Below are 20722 nucleotides of genomic sequence, written 5' to 3'. Positions count from 1 at the left end.
ATGTTTTAAATATGTTTCACATCAAATATAGTTTAACATTTAACATGTATAGAAAAACTTATTTGGCACAATATTGATACCTTAAGTACTTAATTAGAACATTTTAAAGTTTTGTAACTAATTTAAAATCTTGATCATAGTTTGGGGGCTCTTGTGCAATTAGCCCTAATTTTATTTCTTCTCAGTTTGGCCTGAATGTCCTTTTAAAGAATAATGATCAAACCAGAAGAAATATACTGAAAGCTAAAGCAGATATAATGGGAGTTCGTTAACATGCATCATTTTCATGGCTTCCACTTTAAGTTGTACTTTCAACGACCTTTGGTCCACTAAGGAAGTGACCATTTTTATTCTACCCCTTTGAGCTGCTTTTCATCTATTGCCACAGTGCTACAATAGCATCAATGGAGGTACTAGTGGTGTTAGATAAGCCCATATATCATAGAAAAACAATCATCATCGAGCCACAACCTTAATAATGAATGCCACTCTTGGTTTCTTGGTACCCTTTAATCATCATTATCTTTCTCTTTAATCCTCCCATTACTTGCACTCCTTTTTACTCAATTACTTTCTCTCTTATAACTTTTACACCCCCCAATGATGCAAACTTGATAATTACTCTTATTAAGGATTTAAGGGAGCCTGCTCTGTTTTTACTCAAATTATGTTCATTTTATGTTGTTAGTAGATTCTATGGCCTTGAACTGCTTCTGGGTCACCTTGTTTTTGTTCTTTGGCTTTTTGGGTGTTGTTTTCTGTGAGCAAGATGGTATGTGTAATTTGCTTTTTTCATGTTTGTGTAAATGCGTAGCTGTTTTATCCAAGTTTCCCACCTTTTATGTTTAGCTATAGCCTTTGTTCATTTTTGTGAAAAAGTTCATAGATCAAATAGCAAACCAATCCCCTCATCCATTTCTACACTTAAAAATGTCCATGCACATCTGAAGGAGACACACCACATCAGCTTTTAACCGTAGAAAACTTTTAACAGTAGAAAACTTTTAACAGTAGAAATGGATAAATTTTTAGCAGAAAGGATTTTTTACTCTTTGATCTGATTTACAGGAATTAATTTGTTCATTTTGTTAATAAAAAGGACAAAATATAATCTGAATTTTAGTACAGGACCTCCATGGTACTTTTGCCTTCATTTTTGTTTTTAAAGCTTTGATGGAAACAGAATGGTCCAACTGAGGCTTTGGATTTGAGGACTTTGTGTCTTGTTTTTTACATTTGGTTTGCTATGTGACAGGTTTCTTGAGCTTATCATGTGGTGGAGCAAGGACTTATGTTGATTCATCTAATATAACATGGGTCTCAGATGATACATACATAAACACAGGCAATATGACTACCATCAACTATGTTGAGGATTCTGGTTCTTATTCATCCAATGTTCCACTTCGGTTTTTCCCCGAATCTCAACGTCGTAATTGCTATAAATTACCAGTGGAAAATACATCATCCATGGTTCTTGTGAGAGCTCAATTTATGTATAAGAACTATGATAGACATTGGAAACCTCCAGCTTTCTTAGTTTCTCTTGGGACAGCTATAACTAGTACTGTGAACTTAACTAACAAAGATCCATGGATTGAAGAGTTCATATGGCCAGTGAGTAAGGCCACACTGTCATTTTGTTTGAATGCTATTCCGAGCAGTGGATCGCCAGTTATTTCTTCTCTTGAAGTTCGACCACTTCCTCAAGGGGCTTACCGTAGTGGCATGGGAGGTTTCTCAAATAAGTCACTTCGTAAGCAGTATCGAATAAATAGTGGCTATACCAATGGATCATTGAGGTAAGTATGTTTACCAACCTTTCACCATCTATGGCTGCTGTCTTCTGTTAGGATGTTTTACTATTAAATTTGGTTAAAACAGGTACCCTGCAGATCCATTTGACCGCATTTGGGATGCTGATCGAAGTTACACACCAGCTCATCTCTCACCAGCCTTCCACATTCCTCTTGGCTTGAATTTATCAAGCCTAAAGGAGAGCCCTCCTTTGGATGTGTTGCAGACTGCTAGAGTTCTGGCTCGGGATGACGTCTTACATTACAACTTACCTCTAGATACATTCGGGGACTACTATATTGTCCTCTATTTTGCAGACATTCTTCCAGTTTCCGCTTCTTTCAATATATTAATCAATGGGGTCGTTCAGCAATCCAATTTCACTATAACAACCTCAGAAACCAGCACTCTATATTTCACACAAAAGGGAATCACAAGTCTGGATATTGCATTTAGGAGAATCAGATTCTACCCTCAAATCAGTGCATTTGAGGTCTATGAAATTGTTGATATTCCACCAGAGGCTTCTTCAACTACAGTTTCAGCACTTCAAGTTATCGAGCAGTCTACTGGTTTCGATCTCGGATGGCAAGATGATCCATGCTTACCAACTCCATGGAATCATATTGAATGTGAAGGAAGTACAGTGACATCATTGTATGTACCAAAGTAAACTGTAGCTTACGAATTTCATATTCTACCTCGGCTAACTACTTGTATGGATTTATCATTTTTCTCTTAGGGACCTTTCAGACATCAACTTGAGATCAATTAGTCCAACATTTGGTGACTTGCTGGATCTTAAAATACTGTAAATGTCTTCATCTGTCTTTTAACTCTTAATATTATGAGCCTATCGCATCCTCTATATAGATATCTCATTCTCTTTCAGGGATTTGCATAACACATCACTTTCAGGAGCAATAGAAAATCTGGACAGCCTGCAATACCTCGAGAAATTGTAATTTCGGTCAAAGCATTCACCTTTCATTAATATCTTCATGTAGTAGAGACATAATATATCTTCCCTAAATTCTCAGGAACCTGAGTTTCAATCAGTTAACATCCATTGGTTCTGATTTAGACAGCTTGGTTAACCTTAAAATTCTGTAAGTTGTAGTAATCTTCTCTAATTATTCATTGAAACTGTTATTGATTGTATAAATACTGCATCATTGTTATTTTTCTACATGCAGGGACTTGCATAATAACAGTTTACAGGGAATAGTACCAGCCAGCTTGGGAGAGTTGGAGAATCTACATTTGCTGTAAGTGACTTCTATAAAAACCGTACCAACTGGTGAAGAACCGAAAATGTGGTTTCTCCCTCATTGCCTCAATGTGTTTCAATGGATGAAAAACTGTGTTCTTTCATTCTTCAGGAACCTGGAGAATAATAAACTGCAAGGCACCCTACCCCCATCTTTGAACAGAGAAAGCTTGGAAGTTAGGTATGGCACTGATGTTCTTGTTTTATTCTATCTCGAGATATTCGTATTCATGTTTCTGGATGGAATCAACATTGGTGCAGAACATTAGGGAATTTATGCCTTTCCTTTTCAACAATGGCATGCAACGAAGCCTCATCGAATGAGACACCAAAAGTTACTGTTATTACAAATAGGAAGCACACTCCACATACGCGTTTAGCCATTATACTCGGAGCAGCTGGAGGAGCCATATTTGCTCTACTCCTCATTTCTCGTTCAGTATTTTTATATATAAATAAAAGGGAAACTGAAGCCGCAGATACTACAAGTATGCGATAGTTGTTTACATCATTGTTACTGTGAAAATTGACAACACGATTCATATATGCACGTCTTTCTCATATTCAGGTGCACCTATTGATATGCGAAACTGGAATACTGCAAGAATATTTTCTTACAAAGAAATAAAAGCAGCTACAAACAACTTTAAGGAAGTCATAGGTCGTGGTGGTTTCGGATCTGTTTACCTTGGAAAGCTATCAGATGGCAAACTGGTAGCAGTAAAAGTGCGATCTGATCGAACTCAATTGGGTGCCGACTCTTTTATTAACGAGGTTTATCATCTAACCTTCTCTCCAGTTTCCTTGCCTAACACATAATTCAATGTGAGCTCAGTGATTTTCTAGCCATTCTATTGAAGAACTTAACTGAAGACTCTATACAATCATCTATACCATTAATTAATGATAATCTTTAGGGGTATTTCAATTTGACCTAAATGCCTCTCCATGCATATGGAATGCCTGCAGGTTCATCTGTTATCGAAAATTCGACATCAAAATCTTGTATGCTTGGAAGGATTTTGTTATGAATCAAAGAAGCAGATACTAGTGTATGAGTATCTACCTGGTGGATCACTGGCTGATTACCTCCATGGTATGTTTGGAAGGATAAATCTGTTCCTCTCACATGCTAAAATACGCCCTGGTTCAACCTTGATGTTTTGTTTTCAGGTCCAAATAGTCAAAAGTTTTCTTTAAGCTGGGTTCGGAGACTGAAAATAGCTGTCGATGCTGCAAAAGGTAAGTCTGGTACACTGTTTAGCAATGGGAAAATTTCATGTTTTCTGGTTCGAACTTTTCGTACCTGCATATGGTAACAATTTTTTCTTCAAACATAATGATTATAAGATCCTAACATAGAAGCAACCCTTTCTGGGGATTAATATTTGATGCATAATCTTCTTGTTTACCACAATGACAAATGTTCACATTTTATATCTGTTTCTTTTTGAAGGGCTGGACTACTTGCATAACGGGAGCGATCCAAGAATAATACACCGCGATGTCAAGTGCAGTAACATCCTTTTGGACGCTCAAATGAATGCCAAGGTCTGTGATTTTGGCCTCTCTAAGCAAGTAACTCAATCCGACGCAACTCATGTCACAACCGTTGTCAAAGGCACTGCAGGCTATCTAGATCCTGAGTAAGCCTTGATTGATCTCATTAAGTTAATGCCTTCACTGCACCAGACCATTGATGTATGCCATTTTACCTGCAGGTACTATTCCACTAAACAGCTGACTGAGAAAAGTGATGTATACAGTTTCGGTGTTGTTCTTTTAGAGCTCATATGTGGAAGAGAACCACTGAATCACTCCGGATCCCCGGATTCCTTCAATTTAGTGCTATGGGTAGGTAACTGAGTTCGATAACATTAAACCTATATTTTAGTTCTTAGCTCTTAAAATCTGGTTCATACTTGGTTTCATTGCAGGCGAAGCCCTACTTACAGGCAAGTGCATTTGAGATAGTAGATGATAGCTTAAAGGGAACCTTCGATGCAGAGAGCATGAGAACAGCAGCCTTAGTCGCTGTAAAATCCGTTGATAGAGATGCATCCTTGAGACCAACCATTGCAGAGGTTTTAGCAGAGCTGAAAGATGCATACAGTATTCAGCTCTCATATCTTGCATCTTTGGGACGCTCAGGTTAAAACTAGCACATGAAATCAAAAATATATATTCTTTTCCTACTAAGGATGTTACAAGAAGATTTGGTTTTTGGCTAGGTGAGGCATAATTGTTTCAAGAAGAGGCCTTTATTTCAGAGAAATGAACATTAAGTTATTGAGCATTGCATGAGGTTTATTTCAGGGTATACTTACAAGAGTGTATATTTTTGTCTGTTTTGTCAATTGCAAGCAAATAATAATTCTTTTTTTTAATTATTTTGCATATAAATATATTTTTATGTATGTCTATATATAATATATGGAAAATATTTTTTAGAAAATCAATAAACCCGAACATGCTAGAACCAATACCAGAACAAAAACGATGACAGTAGTATAACCTTGATTAGGTCCTTTTTACCTCAAGGTTAGACTTCAAGATGGAACTAACAAACTTTTTTCAATTGTTTTACCTTCCATTGACATTTCATATATAGGATACATAAGCAGCAGAGTTAATAAAATATCATTGATCTATAGTTTATATCTTATAGCCTCCTTTGCTCATCATATGCTGGAAGCTGAATCTTGCAACCTTAACATTCTGCAATGTGGGAGTAAATTTGAGGGAATGAATATGTATATACATACATATTCATATGAAGTAGCATAGTTAATGAACATCATTAATCTATTTGACTTTAACATATGTACATACACACACACATACACCAGTATCCTTTTGAGTTAGGCTAATTGCTGCTTGATTCCATAAGTAATAATTCAATGCGAAAATAACTTACTCCCTATTTTTGATACAATCCCATCTAAGATTCTTCTATACATACATACATACAAATATATACTCGAACAGTTTGACAGTTCATATACGATTAATGTTTTAATGTTTTAACAATCTAATCGCAAGATCCACATTCATCTTACACGGTTCCAAAATCAATCCAAAATCTATCACATTAACAGTTAAAAACTTTTTCATCAAACAAATAATTAATGACTTAATTTATTTAAAATTTTATGTACATAATTTACATAACATAAAAACAACAGTCACATAAACATAAATTGTATATAAAAATTTTGAAAACAAGAAAAACTAAAGTAATACATTTATAGGATACATATGAACGGCATAACTTTGCATTATTAATTATAGGAACCATACCAACGGGTAAACACATAGCTAAAACACTAAATAATATCTTAATACCCCTAAGTTCGGCACTTAATTATTCATTTCAATTAAACAGGGAAAGCAAATTAGATAAAAATTGCAAGGGCCAAGCAAAACGAAGCCTTTAGAATGAGATGCAATACGGTTCTTTTGGAGTGACCATAGACAATTGGGTCGTTCCAAATTCAAAAGAAATCAAATCAAAGATTATAATAAGATCCGGAGCGCATTTCAGATTGCACCAAAACTAGGATCTTAAACCTTCATAACAGGAGTACGACCAGCATTTGACCTCCAACTACACAATAATCCATTTAAGATACACAAAGGCTTGTAATTAATATTTATTACACCCAAGAAGGAAAGGGAAATGTAATGGGATTGATGGTTTAGAGGAGACTGCTACCTAGCAATGGGGGGAAAGATGATGGGATTTGAACGCCAGACTTGTTGAATATTACCTTTTAAGAGTTGCTGCATAAACTAACTAAGCTACGCTTTAGGTTCAGATGCTGATCGTTCTAATACCATGGACCAGTACGTATACCAGAAACCTTATATTCACAAAATTTCTGAAGCCGTTTGCCCATAAAAATGATTGCTACTGCTTTGATCTGAAAGGGTAATAATACATGAACTAATCTAACGGGCAAAAAGAAATAAGGCCCTTTCTATGAAGACCATGGAAAAAGAGGAAGAAAGTACAAAGAAAATGGAGATGTGACCTATGTACAAATGCCTCTATATCTGTCTCCATCTTCACTATGCTCTAAAGCAGCCATATACATAATCCCTCAAAATCCGAAAAGAAGGCAGAAACAAAAACTAAGTCTTTTTTTCCAGTGAATTTCTAACCTGCAAATGGCAACGACCTATTTCCACAACGCAATACCCTAATAAAATAGTCAGCTTCATCTGCATGAAACCCACAACTCGATTAGTGTCCACTCACCATTCAAGTTCAAGAAAATTAAGATAAGAAAGAAATAAACAAAAAGAAACTGAAAAAGCGACAGGTTTACACAATCCAAATAGTTACATGCCCAAGCACCCATAACCAGCTGCAGAAAGTAGCCTTCAATCAAGCAAGGGTGCATTGGGAGGGAGATAGAGAAGCTTTAACAAATCAATTAACAACAAGGAGAGAATGAGAGAGAGAAAGCGAGAGAGAAGATTATTTATCATCATTGATACATCACAAAAAAATGAAATTCTGCATCTTTTAGTTTTGCCTAGTATGCCAGCCTAAAATATAGAAAAAATATGTCAGACCTGCCTAAATTTTATAAATTGTCATTACCTGTACAATGCTGTTACAAGAGCATGCAAACCCAGCCCCAGCAGGACCTATTGCTGTCAGCACTGCTCCATCAACTATATCAATTCATTCAAGCTTAGAATTAGAATGCCTGTGATACAAGCTGCCCTGTGCTGCTTGCAGATGCATAGTTTGCTGTTGTGGCTGCTGCTGCAATGGCAGCTGTTGTGGGGGAGAATTATGCTGATCTTGTTGTAATTGCTCTGGTGGCTGGTAGTGTTGTTGAGATGATGGTGGAGTGGAAGATTGTTGTATCTGTGGCTGGTGTGACCATTGTGCCCCAGAATTATTTCCAAGATGGGGTAAGCTGCCGGATAATTGTCTCTGCCCTAGCCCTTGGCTGACAGAAGGTCCTGGATCACTACCAGCTGAAGTTGTAAGAGGAGCGCTGCCTATGGATCCCACTTGAGTGGCAACATTTGGCATACCAGGATCATACACTGCTTCTGGTGATTTCCACTGAGAACCACCAACAGAAGGAGAAACAACCGGTACCATGTTATTAACTAAATCATGGCCAGCCTGATGCATTGCCGATGTTGTGGTTGTACCCATCTGTGAGGCATTATTCCTAGGCTGTTGGTCAGCTTGAGCTGGCTCAGCTTGAGATTTGCTGGAAGGATCAGAATTTGTTTGTCGATTCTGTTGAAGCATCTTTTGAATGCTCGGATGGTTTTGATTAGCATGCTTTTGGTGCAGCTGTGATTGTAGCTGCCAGTGCTGGTGGTGTGAACCCATAGCTCCTGGCAGCACGGATTGATGCACAGCTGATAGTGTACGACCAGAAGGCACTGTGGAAACCTGGCCTTGAGAACTATTATCGGAATGGGAAGCCATCTGCTGGAGCTGCTTTGTAGAAAGCGCTGCTGCCCCAGACATTACCTTTTGCTGTGGCTGGGAATGGTTCAAAGGTTGAGAAGAAACTACAGGCTTAGATGGTTGGACAGGGCTCACACCTGGCCCAGAATACAAGCCTTGACTTTGTATCATATGCTCTCCTTTCTTGGCACCTTGGTTGCCAGGGGCCATGCTAACGCCATTCAGACGAGCATGGTCAGCAGAAACGTTCTGATTGATCAGTCCTCTTCCCCCTCCCTTCAAAAGTTTAGATTGCTGTTGAGACTGCATTTGTTGATGTTGCTGAGGATGGTGCCTGCTAGACTGTTGAAACTGCTGCTGCACTGACTGCTGCTGCCGTTGCTTGCCTACCTGATTGTTCAACCCACTAGCACCAGGTTGGGGATTTCTACCAAGCCCATGAGGGGACAACTGGTGTTTCTGTTGCCGCTGAATTGAGGTAGGAGGCATTGGTGAAGTTGGTGTCAAAGGGAGTGATACTGGCTGATTTGAAGCTTGAGATTGAATCTGGGAACTATTCTGAAGAGAAGAGATAGGAAGTTGGGCCTGAGGTTGAACCTGTGGCATCAAAGTGCTGGATGCAGCAAACGGTTGCCGTGGCTGCTGTTGTTGCTGATGCATATGAAGCTGCTGCGGCTGCATTTGCCTTTCTTTAGCTAAGCGCATGGCAGACACTTGCTGTTGTGACCCAGTAGCATGATTAGAACCCTGAAGATTCGCATGACGAGATTTACTCAGTGCACAAGACTGCTGTGGAGGTGTTTGCTGCTGCTGAGGATGATTAGGGTAAGCAGAACTCAACCCATTGAAAGCAGGAATTCCTTGGCCGTTCCTTTGAGCCTGCATTTGGAGCTCAGGTGCCACTTGCATTTGCTGCTCTGGATTGGGGCCAGACTATCAAAAAAAAAATAGAAAAAGGAAAATCATCTTAGTTCAGAAACAAGTACATAAATGCCAAATCAACTGCATTTTTATACTCAGAGGAATACTTTAAAGCTTAAGATATGAGAATGATAGTTAAACAAAATCATACAAGAGTAAGATTTATTCATATCAACAATCGATAGCACAATGGGTATTGCTTATCAGTCAGCCAAAGTACCACCCAACTTGGTGGCATTGAGGTCTATAAACATGTAATATCCAGCCAATTAAATTCTTGAATTTCAGCAAGTTGTTGCATCCAACCTCAAAGCATTGAAGCCTGCAATCAAGCCTATACTAAATTCCTGAATTTCATCAGGTCATTAAATCTAAAGTGTTTATTTAGATACCCACAATTCATTCTCTTTCTGATTGTTAACAAGAGAACTATGATAAAAGAAGATTTTAGGATTACAGTCATCAAAGAAATCTATTTTGATGGGATCTTTCGGTGCAAGCAATCCTCAAAGTTCCTGAGTTCTGGACCCAGCAATCAATGAAAACTAATTTGTTGGGGGAAATACCAATGCTGATTGTTTGCATATGACAATTAACCATTTACATGGAAGAAAAGAAGCCCAAGCCAGACTAGCATGCTGAAATATAGACTTAACCATATCGCTCTCTGGAAAGTAAATAACTTACTCGCATCAGCTGTGTGGTGTCATGAGGTCTTAACATTGAATTGGCTTGACCAGAACCTGGCCCAGGGGGCATATTGACAGGGCTTGGCATTCCCCCCATATTGGAGGACAGCATGCTGCCAGAATTCAGCATTGCTGATGATGCCATTCCTTGGAAGCCCGGCCTTGACATTGGCATGCTTCTATTTACCCCACACATCATGCCCATACCATTAGCAGCAGGTAGCATACGACCACATTCTGATCCAGAAACAGACCCGGCGAGAGATAAGTTGGACTGCTGAACATTCCTGCCAGATAACATTTGATTATATTGTTGGATTCTATGCTGCTCATCAGCTGGTAAAGATGTTCTAGGAACACCATATCTACAATCCCTGAGAGCAAATGACCCAAACTTGTGCCATTAGTATCTGAAAGTATGTACATACAGAGGATGCAAGCCGCACATAAGCTTTATACCTCACAGCTGCATTGAGTGGGGCAGATGGTGATGATAAATTATTTCCAAGAACCATACTAGAAGATCCCTGCAGTGAGGAATTTCCTCCAGAGGCAGGAAGCCTTGATCCCACATCTCCTTGATTCAACATTGCTAAACCACTAACATGAGAAGCCTGAGATCCAAAGGGTAGAACATCTTGGCTTGATGCAGTGGCATCACAAAGATCTAGAGGCCTTTATCAAGATGATGAACAAAAAATAAAAATGCAGCGATTGCAATAAAAGCAACAACATGACAAGACCAATGAAAAAGTAATGAACACGAATGAAATAACAAGCTAACCAAAACAGCAAAGCTTACGTTAAAACCCCTCCATTTAAGTTATTTGGGCAGACTTGTGAAAGAGCAATAACATGAGAATTATGGACTGGAACTATCTGCTTCAAATCCTGGTAATCATGTTTTACAATAGACAAGAAAGAAAGGACCAAGTCAGGAAAGTTTGAAGAATTAAGGTGAAGTAAACAAATTAGAATTTAGCATGCTTTCAAGCATTAAGACTGTAGGTTTTGTTCAATTCCGGACTTTATGCCACACCACTGACTGCTAACACACTTACGAAACAATAGGTGAAAGTTCTCTTACAGTGAAATACATTTAGGTTCAATTAGATTTAATAGTTCTTTAAGAGCACAGACAAATGTCCAATTAAGTGCACCATACAGTGTGGAACAGCATCTCAACTTAAAAGACAGCTTATTCAATGTTTTCAAAGTAAATCGAATATTTTAAGATCCCCTTTAACTATGTATATTAATGTTTTATACTACTACTCAAGTGCTATATGAATACTTCAGATGAAGTATAGGGAAAAAAAGGAGCAAAGAATACTATGGATTTAGAGCAAGTATCTATTCTATAATCGGAAGTAGGGGAAAGGTCAACTTCAATAAACAGGACACTTCTTTTGTTGATCTCCCAGCTTACCCAAGAAGAATTAATGAAACCCTTTCAAGAAATTGCAGCTAGAGGACAATGGGACTACATGTCTGCTGTTTTGACCTTATCATTTATTTTCATTTTAAGAATAGTTCACCGCAAGTTCAGTAGTTTCATTTCAGTCTCAGAGCACCAACATCCACAACTACAAGATATGAAACTTCATCCATATATTCTTTATTGAAAGAGACACTGATATTGATCAAGTGGCATCATGAAATACAAATAGAATCCTAAAATAGTGCATGCCAGCTGGTCCATTTCCTTGAAGCATAGGTCAGAATGTTTCAAAATACTGAGTACAGTAAATCTAGTAGTTTTTTAACATGTATTGTGTACCTTCAGAAATAAAATTAACAGTGCACAAAAGTCCTTAAAATGCCTATAGTAATAATTTGCATCAATATTCAAAATAACATAACTGCAAATTTGAAATTACTGAAGGTACCAAGAAGAGACTGATCTCTTCTTAATACTACATACATGCCAGAATTTCTAGAGAAAAATTATATGTACTATAAAATTCACATATGTACCTGACTCCGCCAATAGTTCTGCTTCTTGCTAATTAGTATAATTTTCTCAAAATGAGATTTCAGAGTATCCTCTTCCATCGGCCCTTGCAAACGTTGAAACAACTGTCTGGCACTTCCCTGCATGAAACACAGCAGTAGCAGCCGATCATACAAGATAAAATTAGCTTCATGGAATATGTCATTCATTAAACATAAACAAAAATCTGAATTTACTAGCTTTTGGTAGAGAGAGGACCTTCGGAATGCCAGGCAATGTCGATGGATATGGCTGTGAGGACCCTGAATCATCAGCACTGTCAGCTCCATCTCCACTCCTATCCATTAAAATTTTGTGGCGTTCCTTACATTCGTTAGGCTTGCGGAATATGCACTGAACACATTGAGAAGTTCACAAGATTATTACCAAATGGAGAAAGGTGACAAGTGGAAGGGAGGAGCAAGGTGAGGGCCAAAGGACCAAAAAAAAAAGCACTAGTAAGGCTGCTGTAGTGTAGATAGAAATGGCAAATGAAATATGAAGCACTTTTAGAGTGATAAGACATATCATTAGAAGGAAGAACTAAATAACAGGATATGTTTATATAGACATTTTGCTCAAGCCCTGACCTTAAACTGAAGAGTACTGTTGATGGCATCACTTACAAGCTGCCAATTTGGACCCATGTCATGTACAAGGACAACAAGTGCCTGAACATAAATCCAGAAACATCTCAAGGCGTGGTTGTAACGGTAACAGCAATTGAAGAATAATTTCAAGAAAAGATACCAAAAGTTAACCTGATCTTCAAATAGTGACCATGGACTACCAGAAGCAGGCTGACCAGTAGACATCTGGAAGAAGTTTCAATCACACCCAGACTAAGACAAGTACGAAGCACATGATCAAGCAGAATGTAACAAACAGGTAAACGAAAAATACCTTAGGCGTTTTGGCTTTTCTACCCTTGTCACTACCATGAATTAATCTAATGATTTTGCTTGGGTTGGGCATATTACTCATTTGGGACCCTACTGGTGAAGGGATGGATCCATTTGGAGTGATGTCATAAGCACTATCAGGCTGATGCTTCATTATCTTCAACTTCTTGGCATTATGTTGTCCATATAAACCTAAGAAAAAGACAACTGAAAATTTGAAGGACGAAGAACATAACACCAGATAGATATACCCAACCAAGTAACCAACCATTTAATCAAATGCAAGAAGAAAAGAGCTTTACCACTGGTTCCATTAGAATCAAAATGATGACTCTCTGGTCTCTTTTTCAAATAATCCCTCTGTGAAAGAACAGCACCATCAAACATGAGATTACCAATTAGAAAAAGAGCACAAAGACCAAAATTTTGGCAAATACAAGGGAAAACAGAAAATGCAGATAAAGTTCACTGCTACATAAAAAGACTAATGAGTTATGACACCCTCATAAGTCATATCTATCATGGAAAGCAGAATCCAACTTGGTCAGATGGACAATTGAAAATAATGAAATGACCTTAAAGCTTTGAAAATGAAAAAAAGTTTCCTTAATCATGAAAACAGAAGAAATACGACTGAATTTCACCATCAAATTTAAAACAGGCAATACCTTTGTAATTGAATATCAAGTTGGGTACAATTACGCTTTTAAAGTAATACACACAAAAACCTAAAAAAGGTAATTACTCATCCAGGCAGAAAAAAGAATAATGATAAAATAAATATATACTAATTCTTTAAAATAGAAAGAAAACTATGAAGTAAACAATATATATATTCATAACAAGATAAACAGCTTGGAACAGTGGAGATTTAAAAAATAAAAAATACCTGTTCACTGTGAACAGGAGACTCCAGCTGCCAACCCTGATTGTATGCCGAACCCTACCAGAAACACAATTAAGGCACCTTTAGAAACCATAAAGACAAATAATGAGACTATCCATATCATTCCAGGGGTGAGAAACCCCAGTGTCAGTTAAACAGAAGAATTCCTACATACAAGATTTTTGGCTTTTTTCTTCTTTTTAGGTTTTGCTGGTGTTCCGGCACAATCATATGGTTGCTGCCTTTCAAAGTCCCCAATTGAATCAACCTCCATGCTGTTTTGGGTCCGTAATCCTCCATGCAATGTATTCTGTTCATCCTGAAAAGAATTAGTATCTCCACTAGAAGCATCAGTTTGTGTTGGAGCCTGTGAATCCCTGGCAGCTGCTGCACTGCTAAATGGACTTAAAACCCTCTGCCTGGAGCCAGTGCGCACACGTTTTGCAGGAACGGAACCATCATTTAGACTACTGGAAGGCCTTTTTCCCATGAAAATGGAAGGTTGGCCGCAATTTTTGTATGGCAAATCAGCATCCACTTTATATTGTCTTGCAGGATATGATTTCATTGGGTTCTTTCGCTTCTTCTGGTTTAATTTTGATGATTGTCTCCCCTCAAAGGCTCCAGGCAAATAATATGTACTTGTTTCTCCTTCATCCTCATCATACACAGAGTCATCATATCCAAACTCTGAATTCACAGAAGTTGTAAGGAACAGAAGAATATTCAATGACTAAGAATCTAAAAGAATAAAGAGCAATAATTACCTGCTCTCGCATCATAAGCAGATGTTTCAACCTCCTCTTGCACAGTACTTCCAGTTTTCTGGTAGAAAAAAAATCTCCAATAATAAGCAAGATTCAAAACAGAGAAGCCCTAAGAACAAGACTCAGGTAAATTGGGCACAGAAATGGAACTATCATGGTTGTCCACGGCAACCATGGCTGAAATAATTTAAGATTAATTATATCAGTCCAGCACTATGCTCTTCAAATTCTATTCTACCTTAATAAATATAGCGGAAGAAAAAGAAAAAGGCGCATATAAACTCATTAAACGAAATATTTTACCTCAGTCTGTACCATATAAGATTCAATAGATCTTCGGTAGGTTTCCATAGCTCCAGAATGAACTGCATAGAACAGGTTTTCCTGAAAATAAAGTGCATAAAAATTCAAGCAAAGAATCTGATGTAAAGAAAATATTACCAGAAAATAAACTCCAGAACTGGGCATGCAGAGTTAAACAAATACAAGCTATTAAAAGAGAGATCAAAAAGCTCTATGCAAAAGCCAAGAATAATGTTTAAGAAAACCTGAAAGGAAATATTTAAGCCATACTTCTGTTAGGTGTTCATCCCAAGAAATGTCCATAATGCCCAAGTCAGATATCCTGTCAGGAGTTGCTGGTGCTTCAGCTAGGAGTGATGGAACAGGGGAACTATTATATTTCAAATATCTAAGAGCATATGCCCGGATAGCAAATCCATTGTTCTTTCCAGTGTGCCGCTGGCACTCCTTTGCATCCTGCTCCACATCATGTTTCACAAAAAGATAAGACAGAAAGAAAAATATTTCAGGGTATGGTACGATCTAGAAATGAATATAACAGGAGTATCAAGCAGTTTTCGCAAGAGAAAGGAACTGAAAGCATGGAGAAAGGGCTCAAACAGCTCTAGAACTAGAACTCAATGCCAAATATTTAAATGCATATTCTAGAATCTAGTTCTGAAGTCAAAGGCCATAAATCATCATGCATTTTCAATTGAATGTTAACTCATCATCCAGAGCCTATGAACTCAATCATCAAACAATCCAATCAAGCCCAGCAAACCAGCATGCACTTAAAAAAGCCAGCATACCAATGAAATTAGAATTAAGATGCAACCAAAGTTTGATTAAAGAAAGCCAAGAATCCACATAACTAGCCAAGTTCTCAGTGGCCTCTACATTTCTAAGATAAGTCAGCTCCCCCAAGATCAAGTAAAAATCACCATGTACTGGAGAACAGAACTTATAAGCTGATAACCAACATAAATAATCATTAAAATAAACTTTAATTCAATTTGAATAATATAGAAGCAACTTGCACCAGGCTTTAATAGAAAAATTAAACATAAAAATTATCATCACTGTTACCACACAGAAAGACATGCATAAATTGATCAAGAATAAAGACCAATAAACGTCCAAGAAATAACTAGTACCATATCTAGTTCGCTAATTGTGATCTCAGTAACTTTATTGGTCCTTGACCCCATCAAGTCATGGCCACAGGTTTTTGGACCAAGATTTGCATCCTTACTAGTTAGTAGGATCTCTGCCGAATGCCAAAAGTCCATGACAGCATTAGCAAGGGTTAAAGCTATTTTTTTGAGTTTCCAATATCGAATTTGTTCTTCAAATTTAAATCGTGAAGTAAAAGCAACACGTTTGCATATTTGAGCAGCAGCAGTCATCTTCCAAAGACGCTCCTACAAGCATATAAAGAACAAAAAAGGATGAGTATAAGCAAATTGTCAATTATGCTTTGGACCCAACTTTATAGACAGATATAAAAGTAAAGCTAATAAAAAAAGGGCTCTCAATAGGAAGGAAAAAACTAAAAAGAAGAATGCATAAGATGAATTCAATATACATTCAACAATGAAATAATACCTGAGCAAAATCATTTGCCAACCATGCCATCTCCTCAAGAACAAAGTCCCAGTGAGATTTCCAGCTGTTCTCCAAAGGTAAGGTACCAACAGACAGCTCTGCAATCCTTTTCCGCTTAGCCTGTTTACCATAATACTAGACCTTTTAAGCTTTTTAAAGACAAACAAAATACATCACAATTTAAGAAATTAATGGGCATTTATCAGTCAAAAAGATAAACAAACCACCTCTATAATCCGTGCCTCTTCCAAAATGGAATCTTCACGTGCCTTGTCCACCATTTCCACATGATTCTCCAAACTAGTTTGTGTATCAGCATTATCAGTACAGGTTATTCCTGAGAAAGTCATCTCAGGAATCTCACACATAAAGTTATCCATTGTGCCTTGGGGCCTACTAGCACAAGTTTTGTCTATGTTGGAGTTAGAATTATCACCCTGCACAGTACTAACTTTCCTATCAGCTTCTGATACAGCATCACTGCTTTGTATCACCTCATTGTTGGAAGGACAGCTTACCTCAATTTGCAATTCAGATCTTACTTCCTCCACTTTGACAGTAGAATCATTAAGTGAGTGGTTCTGATTCAAGGAAGTATTAGCATCACAAATGACAGCAGCATTATCAAGAACCTTGATCTCATTCTTTTCTTTTGCCGATTCACCAACAGCTAAGGCTGGTGACTCTTCTTTTTCTGATGTGTATTCCAAGGGATTAACATTAGAATCAACATTTTTGGGGTTAATACACGCTTCATTATCGTTATTTACATCTAAGCTTAAGCTGTTTTTAGTAGAAGATGACTCCATATCCAAGCCCTTTGTCCCTATTGCCACACAGCTATTTTGCTCTTCATTTGATATGTTTTTCCTATCTATTTTAGCATCAGCAACCCCATTTAGCTGATGAGAACTAGTTTCATTTTCAGGTTTTGTTGCACCAGTACCAGGTAAGCGTTCAAGACTTGCTGAAACTACCTGCTCCTTCCCTACAACAAGATTAGGTTCCTCAAAAGCCAAACTAACTGGAGATTTATGAGCTTCAATTATAGTAGGTTCCTTAGGCAGGTCATCTATCATTGTTTTGGAAGCTATGACATCAGCCTTTCTTTCAAATTGATCACCCTTTGAATGACTAGTCGTTTCTTCCACAGGCTTCCCACCATCCAACTCCATATTTAACTTATCATCAGAAGTTATCACCTTTGAAGCCAAATCACCATTAGAAGTAGCAGATTTTGTGGTAGTAACAGAGGATATGTTTTTTTCCTTTTGGTTATTTGGTTCAGATGTTGAAGCCTTCACATCCTTTGATGCTCCACGAGCAAGTAAAGAAGAGCCATGACCACCTCGACCATGGACAATATCTGTTGAACTTGATCGGCCACCATCTCGTTTGATTTTGGACCTGTACCTTCGAGCATATGGGCGAAAAATAGTCGAATCTTCAGACTCCTTAACATTTTGAGTCCCTTCCATATGTGAAGATTGCTCTGATGGAACAACAGTGTTCCTCTTACGAGAATGCATAGACTTCCTTTCACCTTCAGGCAACTCATTTTCACCATCAAAAAGTAAGAGATTGTCAGCACTATTGGGTTCACAAGCTGCAGGAACCCCTGGTCTACCACTACTCTCTACTGAATCGCCATGAGCTGAAGCAGACTGTGCAAAACTACCTTTTGCTTCACTGTATTAATATCAGCCAGTTACTCCAATATAATTCAGAACTACAGTACACAAAAAAATATATATTTATATGTATATATACCTGGTAACAAAATGTTGTGCATGCTGATCAGTGAGAGAAGTAGATTGGACACTAACTGAAGCTGCATTGCTATATTTGAAATCCAAGGGATTTCCACCCTGACAGCAAGGTGCTTTATGATGAATATTAATTTATAAAAAATCAGAAGCAGCAAGAGGAGATATAAAAGCATACTTTCTCAAGAAAATCTAGTTCCCTTCTCCTTTCCTCGCGAACATCATACTCCTGCCTGTTATAATAAGGATAAAAATGAAAGTAAATAAGTTGTGTATTCTAAGGAATGACAACCGAGTGCACTTTCTGGAAAAAGGTATGAGTAAACAAAAGTGGAATGTAAGTATCACCTCAGTTCTGCTTGAGCCTGCTCAATGGCTGATCTGCGTGGAGAGGTTTTGACACCAATCCCGACTCCACCATCAACAACCCTTCCCATGAAATCAACCTCAGCATTTACTAAGAGCGCAGATCCTGAGTTACATCCATGCATTCCTACCTAAATATCTACAGCCCCTCCCATCGACGCAAAAAAGATGATATCTGTGAATACCTACAAAGATGTCAAAAAAGGGGGAAAATTACAACTAGAGTAGAAACAAAGGCAAAAAATGAATAGAAAAGAAGCATCCAATAACGAAGAACATTCTCCCGCCAGTAAGTCATGATGCAGACAGCCTAATGACCACAGTAAAGATGATGTGCTACTGATTCAGTTGATAAAGATTCAAGTTTGTATGAATTCACAACTGTACAAACTGATATCATCAAAATCACTCAAGATAATTAAAATATAGGTAGTTTTCCAGAAGCTCAGATATGGATAGAACCAACACTAAAAACCAAGGTTGAAACCCCCAAGAAATGGACATAAGAAGGATAATTTTAGAAAGATTTTTCCAAGAAAAGAAAAAAATGTACTCATAAAATACTTTAAATAGATTAAAGGGCAGCAGTATTAATCCTACTGAGTAACATTTTAGCAAATAAAGGTGATTCCTACTTTTTCTGTTGTTTAAAGCAATGAGTTTTCATATGGGGAAACAAGGTGTTCAATAAATATGTCAACTAATTGCGCATTGTTTGTACCTCTTTCACCTCTTAATTTCCCTATCTGACACGGTAGTTTCACAGCAACTGAACACAAGCTAAGTAAATTAAAATTCAATTAAAGTTCACTCAACCCCTTATATCTATTGCAAAAGGCACAAAACAATATTAAACTTGTTGTGACAGAGGTTGATACTAGGTTCTAAACAGTTAAAAGCTTGATGAATTATAGCTCATCATTAGTCCAAAAGCCAAAAGCAATGCTGGACCATGGCAATCAACAAAAATATCATTGCGAATTGATAACCATACTTCATATATACAAATGCATGTAGAACCAAATGATAGCATCTAAAGAGCTTGGCACCAGCAATTCTCTTCAAATTCCTAGAAAATAAACACTAGAAGTCCAAAATCAGAAGCTAAACAACGTAGCATAGAACCTAATGAGCTTCCCCAGCATTCTACCTCAAATTAATGTAAATAAACACATGCAAAGACCACGTACCACGTAAATCCATAAGCATTCAATCGAAATGCGTAAATAGAAACCCTAAATGCATTGAACCACGGAAGTTAAGCCCTAGTTTGAAACATTACTCAAAATTCTAGGGTTTCTAAAACAAAAATTAAGCGCGAAAATAACCTGAATTCGGATATACAGTCGAATAATTGGGAGCTAGGGCAAAGCACCGAGCACCAGAAACGTTCCCGCTCTTTTCAACACTTCTCTCTCTCTATCTCTTAAGGTTTTGAAGCTTCGAACGTTACCCCAAACTTATTGCCCTCAATCAAAACGACATGAATTCACCATATAACATGACACTTCCCTACAAATGCAAGCCATGAGCGAGTTGTCGAGTCCCTCTCTGATAAAAGCACTTTTAATTATTTTTCCTTTTTCGCTCCCAAAATAAAAAAAAATGGTGAAATTTTCTTGTTCGAATTTTGGTTTTTTTTTTTTTTTTTAGGTTTTGTTCGGCTCGGCTGCTTTTCGGGGCTACTATGCGACCCCTCTCAGTGAGTAGGCTTTGGGTTTCACCCAAGGAAGACGACGAGACAAACGGGCTTTGGGCTTCTTAGTTCATTAATAGCCTGCCCAAAAGAGCCTGCCCAAAAGAAAGGATAAAAATTCTATACATTTTCGGTCTAGTTTGTCTCTTGAGTTAAATGATACCAATTCGATTAATATATTAAAATAATAAATAATGAATTAATTCTTTTTTATGTTGGTTAAATTTGATAATTTTAAATACGGCACGAAAAGTAATTAAAGTTGATGGATGAGCTATTACAAATGATAAATGAAATTAGATGCTGAAATTCACTTAGATGCTAAAGGTCTAG

The 20722-nt window shown here is 37.5% G+C and overlaps 2 protein-coding genes across 6 annotated transcripts; one reads left to right on the top strand and one right to left on the bottom strand.

Moving 5' to 3' along the window:
- The first annotated feature begins 239 nt into the window (after positions 1 to 239).
- Positions 240 to 5454, top strand: LOC108469628 (probable LRR receptor-like serine/threonine-protein kinase At5g48740). The gene is made up of 15 exons (XM_053031589.1): positions 240 to 772; positions 1256 to 1802; positions 1885 to 2454; positions 2540 to 2608; positions 2690 to 2758; positions 2838 to 2906; positions 2994 to 3065; positions 3180 to 3248; positions 3329 to 3555; positions 3636 to 3841; positions 4037 to 4163; positions 4241 to 4309; positions 4524 to 4713; positions 4789 to 4921; positions 5005 to 5454. The coding sequence occupies exons 1-15, from the start codon at positions 679 to 681 to the stop codon at positions 5221 to 5223; spliced, it is 2730 nt and encodes a 909-aa protein (XP_052887549.1). The 5' UTR covers positions 240 to 678; the 3' UTR covers positions 5224 to 5454.
- LOC108469627 (chromatin modification-related protein EAF1 B-like) lies at positions 4439 to 20456 on the bottom strand. 5 transcript variants are annotated; one of them, XM_053031587.1, is made up of 23 exons: positions 20022 to 20456; positions 18676 to 18878; positions 18506 to 18560; positions 18332 to 18429; positions 16789 to 18250; positions 16562 to 16681; positions 16111 to 16377; positions 15245 to 15430; positions 14975 to 15055; positions 14672 to 14729; positions 14080 to 14594; positions 13908 to 13961; positions 13321 to 13378; positions 13020 to 13210; positions 12707 to 12931; positions 12336 to 12470; positions 12101 to 12217; positions 10926 to 11014; positions 10583 to 10798; positions 10122 to 10497; positions 7677 to 9446; positions 7232 to 7291; positions 4439 to 5163 (listed from the first exon to the last, which is right to left on the bottom strand). In XM_053031587.1, the coding sequence occupies exons 2-21, from the start codon at positions 18816 to 18818 to the stop codon at positions 7761 to 7763; spliced, it is 6132 nt and encodes a 2043-aa protein (XP_052887547.1). In that variant the 5' UTR covers positions 18819 to 18878; positions 20022 to 20456; the 3' UTR covers positions 4439 to 5163; positions 7232 to 7291; positions 7677 to 7760. The 5 variants fall into 5 exon arrangements, with proteins under 5 accessions (XP_052887547.1, XP_052887546.1, XP_017626056.1 ...); XM_053031586.1 differs by lacking the exon at positions 4439 to 5163 and adding an exon at positions 5481 to 5785; XM_017770567.2 differs by lacking the exon at positions 4439 to 5163 and having other exon boundaries at positions 6958 to 7291; positions 12707 to 12787; positions 12878 to 12931; positions 20022 to 20455.
- Between the last annotated feature and the right edge of the window lie 266 nt (positions 20457 to 20722).

This window comes from Gossypium arboreum, chromosome 8 (genome assembly GCF_025698485.1).
Source record: "Gossypium arboreum isolate Shixiya-1 chromosome 8, ASM2569848v2, whole genome shotgun sequence".
In the NCBI taxonomy this organism is placed as follows: Eukaryota; Viridiplantae; Streptophyta; class Magnoliopsida; order Malvales; family Malvaceae; genus Gossypium; species Gossypium arboreum.
Note: the sequence above shows the minus strand (reverse complement) of the source record. Positions and strands in the feature narration are given on the sequence as shown.